Source organism: Mastigoproctus giganteus, chromosome 12 (assembly GCF_048544385.1).
Source record: "Mastigoproctus giganteus isolate SK-2022 chromosome 12, ASM4854438v1, whole genome shotgun sequence".
Classification (NCBI taxonomy): domain Eukaryota; kingdom Metazoa; phylum Arthropoda; class Arachnida; order Uropygi; family Thelyphonidae; genus Mastigoproctus; species Mastigoproctus giganteus.
The window spans coordinates 176,370,879-176,386,315 of NC_143586.1; the positions used below are offsets into that span (position 1 = coordinate 176,370,879).

The following is a 15,437-nucleotide window of genomic DNA, read 5'->3' on the forward strand; positions in this document are numbered from 1 at the left end:
ATTAATTAACCAATTTAGAACCTGTGGTGAGATTGAAGAGATTAATTAAAGTGGGAATTCCAACTTGTTATATTGTGAGTAACAATAGCAGTTTAGCTTCAGGATTCTCATATTCCACACGAGCATCCTAAGTATAAAACTTTTTGTACAATTTTTTTAAATTTTGGGAATAACTGTTTATCATCTGACAAGTATTATGCAAGCAATTGGGACTTTTTTTTAAAATTGGTATCAGTATTAGCCATATAGCTCAAAGGAAGCCATGCTTCTGCTGCACTAGCAAAAAAAACCATTAAACTTAATAATGTACTATGCCCTTCCAATCAATAGCTGCTAAGGCTGTGATGGACAAGTCTAGCTCCTCCCACCAGTTGTTTTTTTACTTAGCTTTAAAGTGAAACCCCCCAGCACCATTTCAAAATCAGGAACTTGTTTTCCGATTTTAGTGCAAGGAGGGAGGAATAAACATTCCTCCCTCTAAACATTCTTCCTTTTGCTGCTGTTTTATAATCAGGAGTTCGTTTTCCAGTTTTAAGGCAACCACAATGGGGGAATAAACACACTTCCAATCACTGTGAGAAAAGCAACAAGTAGGAGCAGCTAAGCCTGTCAATCACTGCTACTCACAACAATCCATGGGAAGGGGTACCATGTTGTAAAGATTAATCAATAAAACAATAATAAATAAATAAAATAATAATTTAAAAAATATATAAATAATAATAAAATAAAAATAATAAAATTAAGTAAAAAAGAATAATAATAAACAGAATTAACAAAAGAATAAAATAAGTCAAAAAATAAAAATATAATGGAAGACATAAAAAAAAGATATATAAAAAAAGTAGATAAAAAAAATAGACTAATTATATGCCTCCCTCCTCAGGTAACTATCCAGTTACCTGAGCCTTCTGAACTTCTTCAAACTGTTAGCCTCAACTACCTGTGAAGGTAACTTGTTCTGGTAATCAACAACTTGCTGGCTAAAAGAAAACTTCCTGCAATCCAATCAGAGTAATCTGTCCCCTCAATCTTCCTACAATCTATCCCCTCTCAGAGCATTATAGACCTCAATCAGGTCTCCTCTGAGGTGTCGTTGGCAAGCTCTGTACCCCACATATTTGAAGTCTATCCATGTATAGCACCCTTTTGCTGATCTCACTATGAGGGTTACCCATTGTTAACCCTTTCAAGAAGCCAAATCTCTTTTTTTAGATGAGAACTCCATATTTGGACACAGTATGGAGGTTCAAAATTTGGCCTCAATCTGACTTTTCATTCTAGAGTAATATGCTAAATATACTTTCATTTATACAAATAGATTTCTGTAATCAGATGGAGGAAGAGGCTATGATTGATCTTAAAAGCTTTCCAGGACCAATAAAACATACACTGAAAATGTGATATCAATTGAACTTTTTCTTATTAATTAATTGTCTAAACATCCAAAGACATATGCACTTCCATTACAAATTATGTGACATATGCAGTTTGTTACTTTCAGGCACATTCTCTTTTTTTCTTAAAATTAATTGAATTCATTTTTCTTTTATGATTAACTGAAGTGAAAAGCAAATATAGTTATCTTCATATCAATTAATCACTAAGATTATAACTTTATAGAACACTTAATAAAACTAGAGTTTTACATTCTTGAAACTTAGCCATATAAATAATGTGTGGTTTGTAAAATAGATAAAGTGTCTGTGAAAATGGAAATGAAAAAAAAGTACACACAGTGCCTGAGCTAAGAGAAGTTTAAGGGATAGTCAAAAGTGGAAGTGAAGTAGTGGTAAAACAGGTGAAAGAATTGAAAAACCTAGCACAAAAATGAACTGCAAAAAAAAAATAATAATAATAACAAAGAAGCATTTAGGGCTAAAGCCTCAAGCTGCAAGCAAATTTAGACTATGTATATATTAAGTGCAATAGCATCATTAATACACAGCCATTTCTGAATAAACAGAATATTTATAAGGCAGCATCGTTTTAAGTTATATCTCATATTGTGAATACCTTCACAACGAGTTGCCATGATATTGCACTACTTCGAATAAGTAATGCTTCACCTAAGGAGAAGATTAATGTTACTTATTCTCAGATAGGTACCACCACCCAGACGGCACTGTTTCAGGGCTATTTTGTATATGTGTGGGATAATAACTCGACTATCCACTTGTCCCTATTAGACTTAGAAAAGCAAAAAGGTAGAGGGAAAGTAATAGTAGGAGTGGAAAAGGAAAAGAAACGGTGTAGAAGAATGAAAAGCTGAATAAACAGAATATTTATAAGGGGCATCTCTCATATTGTGGAGTTATACTTCATAACTGTTTTGCCATCATTGCATCACTTGGGTACCTACCCACCCACCGAAGAAGGGCCAAATAGCCCTGAAACGGTGCCATCTGAGAATAAGTAACATTAGTCTTCTCCTTAGGTGAAGCGTTACTTATTCAAAGTAGTGCAATATCATGGCAACTCGTCGCGAAGGTATTCACAATATGAGATATAACTTAAAACGATTCCGACTTATAAATATTCTGTTTATTCAGAAATGGCTGTGTGTTAATGATGCTATTGCACTTAATATATACATAGTCTAATAACAAAGAAATAATTAAGTAAATAACACACATTTACTTACTTATTTATTTCTTTGTTTTTTTTTTTTTTTGCTTCCTCAGTCCCAATTCATTTTTGTACTAGGTTTTTCAAATTCTTTCACTTGTTTAACCACTACTTCACTTCCACTTTTTACTATCCCTTACACTTCTCTTGGTTCATGCACTGTGTGTACTTTCCATTTCCATTTTCAAAGACACTTTATCTATTTTACAAACCACACATTATTTATATCCTTTTGCTTCCTTTACTGCTGCACTCTGCGTTTTGGAGCATTAGACATACAATAACTTTTGTTATTTTCCTTTTTCTGCTTTTTTTGCTTCTTAACAGTTGTATATTACTACTACATACATAAATATTTCTGCTACATACATAAAAATTTCTGCCCAGACACAATAGGAAGGAGTATATGATGAGAGCCTTGTCGATCAATTCGGCCCTGGAAAGATTGTGCAAGGCTCAAGGGGTAGAATCTTTTTCAGCCTGGTCTGTACTTGTAACAGAAGAGACTGCTTCTACAGGGATGGGATACACTTAAATAGAAAGGGTGCAAGAATATTTGCTAATGTTATCGAGGCAGTGTTAGCTGGGTCGGAAAACTGCAAGCTTGGGGGGATACAAGGACTAGACTAACAGTAGCCACTGGCAGATGTGAAAGTGATTCTTGCACTGCTTCTATTGGAATGGGCAGAAGCCTAGAGAACAAGATGCAGGATATTTCAGAGAATGCTGGGAATCATTGAGGTACAAGTAAACACATGAGTTGTGTTAGGGTAGCTAAGAATAGGAACAGGTGCATGCATACTTGCATGTACACCAATGCTAGGAGTTTGGTAAATAAATTTGATGAATTTGAGGTATTGCTCAAAGCATCAAAGGCAGATATTATTGGGATATCAGAGATGTGATGTCACACAGATATAAGGAATGCGGAACTGGAATTTGGGGAGTACAACGTCTACATAAAGGATAGACAGGATAGCAAGGTAGGAGGCATTATGCTATTAGTTAAGAAACACATAAAATCCAAGGAAGTGAAGCCAGTCAACATCACTGGACAGTGCAGTGTCGAGTCAGTTTGGTGTGACATAAGCATTGGGAGATCAAAATTGAGAGTAGGAGTGTGCTATAGGCCTAATGACTCTGATGAGTATAATAAGAAACTGTACAGGGAAATAGAGTGATCCAGTAAATCAGATAGTCTTATAATGGGGGATTTTAATTTCCCAGATATTGACTGGAATTTGTGGGTTGGTCACTCACACACTAGAAAGGCTTTGGTGGATTTATTGAGGCAACTAGAGGGATTAATACACTTGATTTGTTTATCAGTAGTGATTCTTCATGCATTAAGAATCTGCAGATAAATGAACCACTAGGTGGCAGCGATCACAGTGTGCTGAAGTGGGATTTACTCAAAGAGGTAACTACCATTAGGTAGTTAGCTTCAGGCAGGAGGCAGATGGTTGTGATAAATGGCTATTCCTCAGATTGAGTTGATGTAAGGAGTGGGGTTCCCCAAGGATCTGTATTAGGACCACTGTTGTTTTTAATTTTCATAAACGACATTGATGAAGGGATAGAGGGCGAGATGTATAAATTTTCAGATGATGTTAAAATTGGTAGAGTAGTTAATGATCACTGTCTTCTTCAGAGAGACCTAGATAGACTTCAGGAATGGTCAGAAAAATGGCAGCTATACTTTAATCCAACAAAATGTAAGGTATTACACCTGGGAAACAGTAATCCCAAAATAACTTATTCACTTGGTGGAGTTCAACTAAACCCAGTACTGGAGGAAAGGGACTTGGGTGTTACGATATGGTCAGACATGAAATTCTCTGAGTATTGTAAACAGGTTGCAAGGAAGGCACATGGTGTCCTATCAATAATCTATCAAACTTTTGCAAGTAAAGATAGGGACGTGATAATTCCATTATATAAGTAATTTATTCAAGTATGGAGACTGCACCTAAAGAAAGACATCGAGCTTCTTGAAAGGGTGCAAAGACTGGTAACTCGCCTGGTGAGATTGGGAAAAGGGTGTCCTTATGAAGAAAGACTTCAAATATGTGCTGCAGAATTTGGAAACTAGACACCGTAGAGAAGATTTCATTGAGGTGTTTAAGGCTCTGAGGAGCATCAGTAAAATGAATGCGGATGAAATTTTCAAGATTATAAATGATGCTAGAACTAGGGGACATAAATTCAAGTTACGGGGGGAGATGCTTAGATTTCACTGCAGGAAGTTTTATTTTAGCCAGGGTGTTATAAATTAACTGGAATAAGTTGCCTACATTGGAGGGTGAGGCTGACAGTTTGGGGAAATTCAAAGGTCATCTGGATAGTACCTTCGAGTGAGGGAAACGCATAGGATGATAGGTTTAATTTACTTTTCTTTTATTAATTATTATTTTTTTTTTTTTTGGCTGGTGCAGCATAAGCCATAGGCTTTCTTGCACCATGCGGCCATTACTAATACTAAACTAAATATAATCTATGAATTTTTTTTTTCCATACAAAATTTATGGAAGAAAGAAAATATCACTGCTGGATTTCTATTGGTCGAATTTTAATTAAATTTGGGATGGCTCAACAGAGTTTTCTATATGAACCAAATATAAAATTCCATGAAAATCTGTCCTCTGGGAGTTGAGTTGTTTTGTGCAGACAAACAGACATAGTGAAGACAATAGGTGCTTATACATATATGCTAATGTGACTAAAAAAGGGGGGGGGGAGAAATGCACACAACTCATGAAATTTCAAATGAAAAGTGGGAGAAATTATGTAAAGTCTAATGCTATTTTAAATTCAAAAATGTTAAAAATTATGTTTTTATATAAAAAAAAAAAGTGCCTGCCAGACACCATATTGATGGTATTTATTATATATAGGAATAAAATAAGTCAAGAGTCAATAAATACCATATTAAAGAAATGGTAATGTGACTAAACACAAAGCTAGTCTGACTATAGCTTTACTGAAATTTGAAACCATTCTATCAGTTTTATAGATACTGATAAAAGACAATAATCAAACCTCTCACCAATCTGTTTATAAATTGATAATAGGAAAATAAAATAAAATAATATTATTATAATAATATTCTTTTATTTGAATTTCATCTGCATATAGTGTAAATTTCATTATTATTATTATCATCAATTTATTACCCCAGGAAATTGTGGGCCACCCTGGGACAGCAATGTGCCAGGAGGGTGTGAAATTTACATACTAAGGTGTGAGGAAACACACGTACAATGTACACGAGTACTGAGTGCTCGAACTGACATATTTACAGAGCTCAACTTACAAGAGCTCAAAATAAAAACAAAGTTTGTAATAAACAGCAAGATAAGTGCAGCAGGCAAAAAAGTCCAGGTGTGGGTGAATGTCATAGATTCTATAGCTAGTAACAGTTCTTAAGTATTTCCTTTCTGTAGGGCCTGTCCTCACAGAACTTATCAGGTTGGATGCCTAATTTATTGTAGATCTGAAGACAATTGGCCGGGAACATGTCCCTAAGGGAATCAATGTTTGTAAGGTTAAGCCGCAGAGGGAGGCAGGAATCGGGGTGTTCTCCTCTTGTCTTCTTTGGCCCAGAGATTAATGGAGATATAGACGGAGCATCAATTTGACCTGTGATAAGCCGAGCCAGCGTGAGTGTATTTCTTTTCATGATGAGAAGTCTCCAGGGAGTGGTGCCTAGACAGCTTGGAGGATGGATCTGGAGATAGTAAAAGGGTGGCCCACCACCCTGTTCATCCATCTGAGCAACAAATATTCCAGACTGAGGTACTTTTTTAGGTGGGAGGCAGGAGCAGATGACCAAATTTCAGATGTGTAGAGAGGGATAGGGGTAATGCACCTCAGGATGTGCCAAACAAGCAGCACTGGATGATGCACACCAACGAGCTCTTGATGCACTGCCCAAAGTGCTGCATACGTCTTCTGTCTCTGGAAGGTGAATCCAACATCCCAGGTGAGGCCTAGATCTGTATGGGAAATTACCCTTTGCACCTTTTCACTGCTAACGAAGATTTGAACATTGGTAGTTGAGCAGATTTGGAAGGGTTCAGCTGTAGTCCAATTATGGCTAGATAGTTTTCCAGTTTCATTATCTGTGTAGGGCATGTTGGTTAATATCAAAGTAGAGGCATGTTGGTTAATATCAAAAATCTGATGAGGATGATTTGAACTCACATAGAACTTCAGATCGTCGGCATAAGAAACAAAGTTAGAGTTACATGCTAGGAAATGTTCTAAAACAGCTGCAAAGAGGATAGTTGAAAGCACACTCCCCTGCGGGATGCCTCTTGTGACATCGAAAGTTACCTGGATGTCATTGACAGTAACAGACTGATGTCTGGGAAGTAGAATTGACTTCAAGATTTGTAGCAAGGTATCTGCGAGATCGAAGTACTGCTTAAGCAAGGTAAACAGAGCTAAAATATATTCTGCCATATGCCGATTTAATGTCCAGGAAGATGATGTCGATCTGGGATTTGCTGTTGAGGGCTTGTTGGATTCTGAAGAGAGTATCTAAAGGCTGGTGGTTGTTGTTCTCTTGTGCAAAATGGTATGAAGGTACTTTGGCCTGTGACCTTCATATTATTATTATTAGCCACATGGTGCAAGGAAGCATGAGACTTATGCTGCACCAGCCAAAAAAAAAATTCTGAGTTACCCCGAGAGAGAAAACAAGAGTCAGAAGTAGAAGGGAATCACCAAGAAAGAGAAGAATGATGATATCCAGCTCAAGATTTCATGATGAGAAGGGTGTGCCAAGCCCATACCCACCAGATATGAGCCCTTTTGATGAATAAAAGTGAAATGCACTCTATTTTGTTATTTTTTTATTTTTATTACAATGAAAGAAAAATTTCAATTAAGCAAAATGCTTTTTCCTTGCATAAAACAAGAAAAAAAAATTCAAAATAAAGAAATACAGTGGACCTTCCACGATGACTACATTGTCAGACTGCATCTGACTGCAATGTTGGACAGATGTAGCATTTTTGCCTATTTTTCCCATTAATTTTCTCTAAATGATAATGAAAAATTTTTATTTGTTTCAATTTATAATGGATTATGAGAGTTAATTGTTTATATGGTGACTATATATTTTGTAATTTGTTTATTTGCAATTATTATTATTATTATTTATTTATTTTTTTGTAAATCAAACATGTGAAAGGTTATATTAGTTAGCTAGATATTTGTAAATTTTTTTCTGCATCAACTGTTTTAATTTCTGACTGCCTTCTTTCTTTTTCTTTTTTTATATATATAATTTTGAATAATTTCTGCCACTGCACCCGTATATGAGGAAATGCAACGTACTTCAGAATTTTATTTCTTCTCACTTTCCAGTGGCATTTTATAATGCCATATTTTTTGGCTAATTCAGTTACAGAATACAGTTAAATGAATATTTATTACACATTTAAAGATAGCGAAACATAAATAAATAATGTGATATTGAAAGTATAATTTAATTTTTTTTAATAAATTTGTTATATAAATACAAAATTTTAAAACACATACAGATTGCATTCTTCATGCCACTCTGGTGAAATGGTCTTTTCTTTGAGAGATGTTTGATATTTCTCTTTTCCCATTTGAATAACAACATACACATCATTGCTCCCTAAAAAAAAAAAAAAAAAAGAGCAAAGATTAATATCTAATATAATCTTTGCATATCATGATGTAGAATATTACTATGCTGGTTATGGAAACAACACTGAAGTTACTGAAGATTCAACCAACTTACAGTATTCAATATGAACTCTGGTACTTATACAAAATAACCATTTACAGCAACCAATCTAACTTTAAAATGCCTAAGTTATATTATTTAATAATTAATTGTAACAACACAAAGAAAAATAAACAGATCATTAATTCATATGTCTTACAGATACTAATCCCAATTTGAGTTCCTCTTATTGAGGAACTCAATAATAGGAACCCAAATCCCTGTCTTGTCCAAATTTAACAAATACAGAAAGCTAAACACTCAACAACTCTTGAAAATTATATTTCCTAATTTTCAGAAGAGTTATTAGAAGAAAAGTAGGACGCTAGTAAGTCACCTTTATCTCTAGCTGAAATGGCAATAGAATCATCACAACCAACTATGAATGTAATAGGTGCATTATAGCCTTAAATCCAATAAATCAAACAAACAAACAACAACAGAACCATCACATTTTAAGAGAGGTGGAAATAAAAATGGGCAAAAGTTGCAACCAGTACCTTTACCATGAGACAAGAATGCCAACTACCATTTAGACAAGAAGCAAGTTTTTTACTCTTAGCCTGTTCAAAATCTAGTTTGAAATGATTAAAAACTACTTTACAATTGTTGCAAGTTTTGGTGTTGGCAGAAAACGAACCTGAGATCTGGGTGCAAGCCAATTACAATATACAGCATTCTAATCTTGAAGAGTCTTATCACATTTATATTAGAAAAATAAGGTTTAGATAGAGGACGAGATTTTAAGGTGGAGTGTGGAATAAAGTATTTCATCAGCATAACAAGTTAAAACTGCGGTGTAGTGTGCCTTTTCGTGTCCAGTGATTTTAATAGTTATAGATTTAGCCCTCTCAGATTTACAGTTTTATTGGAAGGCACATCAAAAGTCAATGCAATTTCATCCATATTCCTGATTTGGCTAAGTTCGTAGTTGGTTTGTTTGTTATTTGGTTTTTAGGAGCATTAGCAACTAAGGCCATATTGCTCCGGGGATATGCGGTGGTCATTCCCTGACCTTTCCACATCCTCTGTATTTGGTGGTCACGAGCTCAAACCTCGGTTTAATCAAAAAGCGTGTGCTATGCACTGCTGCTCCTGCCCATCAAGGGGCCAAGTTCATAGTTGCTTTGTTTTCTAGCATTAAAGACAAATTTATGGAAATCTAATATTTTCTGTTTATACTCAGCAGGTATTCTCTGGGTTATTCTAGTTCTTATGCATAAACTTAACCCATTTCTTTTCATGAAGCGATAACACCAAGATTCAGTTCCTTTAAAGTCGTGTATCCCAATAACAGCTGCTTGTATCTGTGCTTCTGCTATTATCATTTTAGTACTCACTACAATACCATTATCCAACTACACAAATTTTCTTCCAAATTTGGCCATTTAGGTGGAAGTTTATGAAGGTTGTGCTTTGCTTTATCATCTTCTTAGTAGGTGGTGGCCCGAAATTTCATTCTGCTGCTCTGTTCCCATGTTCTTTGACATATTGATGGGTCAACTGTTGATGATCCTGCTCAGGTAGCTAACAAACTAAATGAATATTTTGCATCGACATTCACACATGAGGAGTTATTCAGCAAGGGGAATGCCAGAGGTGTATTCAACTCTAGCAGTAAGCTACAGAATCTTGAAATAACTGGGAGTAAAGTGGAGGAGAAACTGTTGAAGATAAACACAAGGAAGGCACCCGGGGTGGATGGGATCTATCCAGTTATATTAAAGGAGGCAGCAAAGGAAGTAAGCAAACCCTTAGCCATAATTATGAGAGCTTCCTTGGACTCAGGAGACGTACCCATAGACTGGAAATGTGCAAATGTGACCCCAATTCACAAAGGAGGATCAAAGGCTGACACAAGTAATTATAGACCTGTGAGCTTAACTTCTGTTCCAGGAAAATTAATGGAGGCACTGGTTAAAGAAGCACTGCAGGATCATTTAGACAAGACTTCAGTTATAGCTCAGACACAGCATGGTTTTGTTAAGGGGAAGTCTTGCCTGACCAACTTGATTGGATACTATGATGCAGTCACAAAAGAACTGGATGCAAGGAATAACTTTGATATTATATACTTGGATCTTAGAAAGGCTTTTGATACAGTTGCACATGGAAGACTGCTACACAAATTGGAGCAGTGTGGCATTGGAGGCAAATTGCTGCTATAGATAAAGGGGTGGTTGAGGGGGAGAAGACAGAGAGTGGTAATCAATGGACACTGCTCATCGTGGACTAATGTTATTAGTGGAGTCCCTCAGGGCTCAGTGTTGGGTCCATTATTGTTTTCTGTATTTAATGTCCAAGTTTGCAGACGATACAAAGGTTGGCAGGGTTGTCAAGGACACTACTGACACTATGCTGCTGCAACAGAATCTGGAAAGGTTGAGCAGATGGGCTGAGAGGTGGCAAATGAAGTTTAACATTGACAAATGTAAAGTACTACACATGGGAAACAGCAACCCCAGAGCAACGTATCAACTCTCTGGTACTACACTGACAGTGGTAGAGAATGAAAGGGACTTGGGGGTGGTTGTGCAGGCAGATATGAAGTTCTCTGAGCAGTGCAGATGGGCTGCAAGAGTAGCTCATGGAGTATTGTCAATGATATACAGGAATTTTTCCAGCAGGGATAAGGAGGTGATTATTCCATTGTATAAGGCAATGGTCAGGCCACACCTAGAGTACTGTATACAGGTCTGGAGGCCTCATTTCAAGAAGGATGTAGAGCTGCTGGAACGAGTACAGAGAAGGGCAACAAGATTAGTGAATGGAACAAAGGGGTGCTATTACGAAGAAAGGCTTAAGTTTTGCAAATTACAGTGTCTGGAGACTAGGCACCAGCGAGGTGATCTGATAGAGGTGTATAAAGCCTTGAATGGTTTAAGCATGCTCAATGCTGATGGGATTCTTCCTCTAGCTCAGAAAAATCACCTGAGAGGGCATAAATTCAAATTGAGGAAAGACAGATGTAGGACAGACGTGTGTAAATTTGCCTTTAGCCAGCGGGTGGTTGGTTGGTGGAACAGACTTCCATCCCTTGTGGTGGAGGTTGATAGCCTAAATAAGTTTAAGGCTCAGCTGGACAGGTATTTTGAACGAACAGAGGGGTGAAGTGGAAGTGGGTTTTTTTATTTTATTTTTTATTTTATTTTTTATGTTTTTTTGGCTGATGCTGCATAAGCTTGCTTTCTTGCATCAAATGCCTCTACTAATGCTAATGCTAATATTGTACTACTTTTAGCTTAAATCTAATAGTATAATTTTGCCTTCTTGATGTGCCTGCCATTGATTAGGGTTAAATGTATAACTTGAATTCACTTGTTACTCCAACAACAGCCTGGTAATTACTGAAAAGTGTACTAACGTATAGTAGTTAGCTATCCATTAACTACTATATATTAACTCTTGGTTTTGCGCATGTGCTGTATTTCCACTTTCAGCTTTTAGATGTAGGGCTATTTTTTAAGGTATTTATATGGAAAAATATATATAAATATATATTTGACTATTCAGTAGTAGAGAACAGTCAAATATATATTTGACTATTCAATAGCAGAGATTATAACAGTTATTTCTTCTGAACTACATTTTCTGCATGTCAAATTACTATGAATTCAGATTTCATCAATGTAAACAGTAGGTCTCCTTTCATTTCTTATTCATTTCATTTCCCAAATAATACATAGATGAACAAATAATATTTTAAGCTTTGTTCTCATATGTCATTTCTTTCCATTAATACTTTTCTTCTGTTTTGACATTTTTTCCAAAAAAAAAATGCCATCTCATTAAGAATTTTTCTTAGTTTCTCATTGCCAATTAAAATTTATTTTCTGTTTTAATACTCAATTAATTAGGTATAATTTATCATAAGTATTAAAAATTTTTTATCACAAGCATCAAATTCCCAAATTTTTATATCATAGAAAACCATGTTTTTTTTTTTTATCATAAACATAAAAATCTTGGATTGTTGCCCTTATGATATTGAGATTGGATTGGTCCAGAGTCATTGTACATTCTAATTAATCAAACAGTTTGGTTACAAAAAACTGTCTTAAATACATAACTTAAAAACTTACCTCCTTTGCCTTTAGAAATTAAATTCTTAGCAGAATGCACTAGAAAAAAAAAAAAAAAAGTTATAAATTAATATCTGTTTATTTGCTTGGAATCAATATACAAAATCAAAGACAGATGGTCATGGTAGAGCCATTGAGGCTAACAGAGACAAAAAGATAAAAATTGTTACATATAAATTCGATAAGCTAACAAAGATAAAAAATCAAAGAATAATGCAATTACAAAAAAAAGTAATTTTTTTTTTAATGAAAACCCCAAACACAAGAGATATTAGAATCCATATTACTTAGTATCACGTGGGCTGAAGGTTGAGAAGATGAAAGAAGATACTATAGATTATATTTTATTAAAAAAATGTTTTTTATATAATTTTTATATTTTTTACAAAAAAGTAATATTTATGAAAGCTATGAATTACATTAAAAAATCATTAATTATAGTGTAATGTACAAACAGTTATTACAATGCAGATATGATCACTGTCCAATCAAGTTTCATGAGCTCAAAGCCACAGTAATTTTTCTTGTTATTTGAGAGTTGCAACAAATTTTCCATTCAAATAGTCTGGAAAGTGATTAGGCATAGTAGTAAAAATAAAGGCTAGCTGATAAGCTTCAGGTCTTGAATTCCTTGACAAAACGTGCGCGTGGTATATGTTAATGATGTGTATGAATTATATATAAAACAGCTTCAAAAAATGTCTGCTCATTCAGTTATGGCATCAGTGAAAGGCTCTTATGTAAATTGAAGAAAAAAAAAATGGCATTACTGGTAAGATCCATTGTTGGATCAGGAGCTGGCCGAAAGAGAGGAGTCAGAGAATAGTTATAAATGGACATTCTTCAGGACTGATCAGTGTAGCAAGTAGAATTCCATAGGAATCAGTATCAGGGCAAGTCCTGTTTCTAATCTTTATTAACAACTGAATGAAGGACGTTGTTAACTGTACAGGGGAAGTTAAACTTATTATTATTATTATTATTATTATTAGCCTTAAGGTGCAAGGAAGCCTGAGGCTTATGCTGCACCAGCCAAAAAAAAAAAAAAAAAAAAAATTCCCATGTTACCCTGAGAGAGAGAGAGAGAGAGAGAGAGAGAGAGAGAGAAAATCAGAAGTAGAAGGGAATCACCAAGAAAGAGAAGAATGATGATATCCAGCTCAGGACACTGGGTTTGCCAACCCCATATTCACCAAATATGAGCCCCTGGGATTATTTATCTGTTAATTTACACTAAATTTAAAATTTCTCAGCACAAAACTGAAAAGAACATTAAAAGTTTCCAAAAAATTGCAACTTGCAGAAACACTTAACTTTTTAGGATTGCATTCAATGGGTAAATTCAAAATGACTGTATAATTTAAGTAGCTTATGGTCATAAATTCAATATTGTCCCTGTTTTCATTTTATACTGTTTATTAAAATTATTTCTACAAAGTGTATAATTGATTTGAATTTTTATTGCACATGGGCAAACTTATCCCATGATTCACTGAGTCCAAGTATATAAGGAAGTTGAACCATATGAAGATATTAGCATTAGCATTAGTAGAGGCATTTGATGCAAGAAAGCAAGCTTATGCAGCATCAGCCAAAAAAAAAAAAAAAACCCACTTCCACTTCACCCCTCTGTTCGTTCAAAATACCTGTCCAGCTGAGCCTTAAACTTATTTAGGCAATCAACCTCCACCACAAGGGATGGAAGTCTGTTCCACTAACCAACCACCCGCTGGCTAAAGGCAAATTTCCGCACGTCTATCCTACATCTGTCTTTCCTCAATTTGAATTTATGCCGTCTCAGGTGATTTTTCTGAGCTAGAGGAAGAATCCCATCAGCACTGAGCATGCTTAAACCATTCAAGGCTTTATACACCTCTATCAGATCACCTCGCTGGTGCCTAGTCTCCAGACACTGTAATTTGCAAAACTTAAGCCTTTCTTCGTAAGAGCACCCCTTTGTTCCATTCACTAATCTTGTTGCCCTTCTCTGTACTCGTTCCAGCAGCTCTACATCCTTCTTGAAATGAGGCCTCCAGACCTGTATACAGTACTCTAGGTGTGGCCTGACCATTGCCTTATACAATGGAATAATCACCTCCTTATCCCTGCTGGAAAAATTCCTGTATATCATTGACAATACTCCATGAGCTACTCTTGCAGCCCATCTGCGCTGCTCAGAGAACTTCATATCTGCCTGCACAACCACCCCCAAGTCCCTTTCATTCTCTACCACTGTCAGTGTAGTACCACAGAGTTGATACGTTGCTCTGGGGTTGCTGTTTCCCATGTGTAGTACTTTACATTAAAAATATGTGTGCCCGAACAGGGACACGAACCCTGGACCGTTAGGTTAAAAGCCTAAGTTTAACTTAGGCTTTTAGCCTAAGCTTAAGTTTAACTCATCAGAAAAGGTTTTTCTGATGAGTTAAACTTAAGCAAGGTTGTTAATGACCAGAAACATAATATTATGCATCAAAATTACTTAGACTGGTTGCAGAAATTCATAAGCCACTTAGAAGCTAGAGAGAAAGAGAGAGAAGAGTTAAAAGTGGTTTCCAATGAAAAAGACTCGGATTATGGTACAATACATTATGAAATTTGCTGCCACATAAACAGGTGCTAGTAAGGAATATGGTGTCCTGTGCATAATTTAGAAGACTTTCAAAAGTAGAGAAAAGGTTATCATTGTCACTCTAAGATGTGCGAGACCCATTTAGAATACTGTGTTCAGGTTTGCAGGCCACACCTAAAGAAAGACATAGATCTTCTAAGAAGGGTTTAAAGAGGAACAACTAGACCAGTGGGGGGGGGAATTCCAATCTATGTCCAAACAAAGAATGGTTTAAAGAATGCAAACCATAACAACTAAACATCTTGAGATACAGTAGCGGACAAACAAACTGCATCACTTGGGAATTTTACAAATAATGTGTTTTGTGCTGCATTGTGGGTTACAGAAATGTTCG

General features: G+C 35.6%; 1 protein-coding gene across 1 annotated transcript in view; it reads right to left on the minus strand.

The window, feature by feature from the left end:
- Positions 1-15,437, minus strand: part of Rip11 (Rab11 interacting protein) — a 175,569-nt gene that overhangs the window by 115,959 nt on the left and 44,173 nt on the right. The window contains exons 2-3 of the mRNA XM_090386503.1: positions 12,472-12,510; positions 8,176-8,278 (exon numbers count right to left, since the gene is read on the minus strand). Of these exons, the coding sequence (XP_090242629.1) occupies positions 8,176-8,278; positions 12,472-12,510 (142 nt within the window). The remainder of the gene's footprint in view (positions 1-8,175; positions 8,279-12,471; positions 12,511-15,437) is intronic.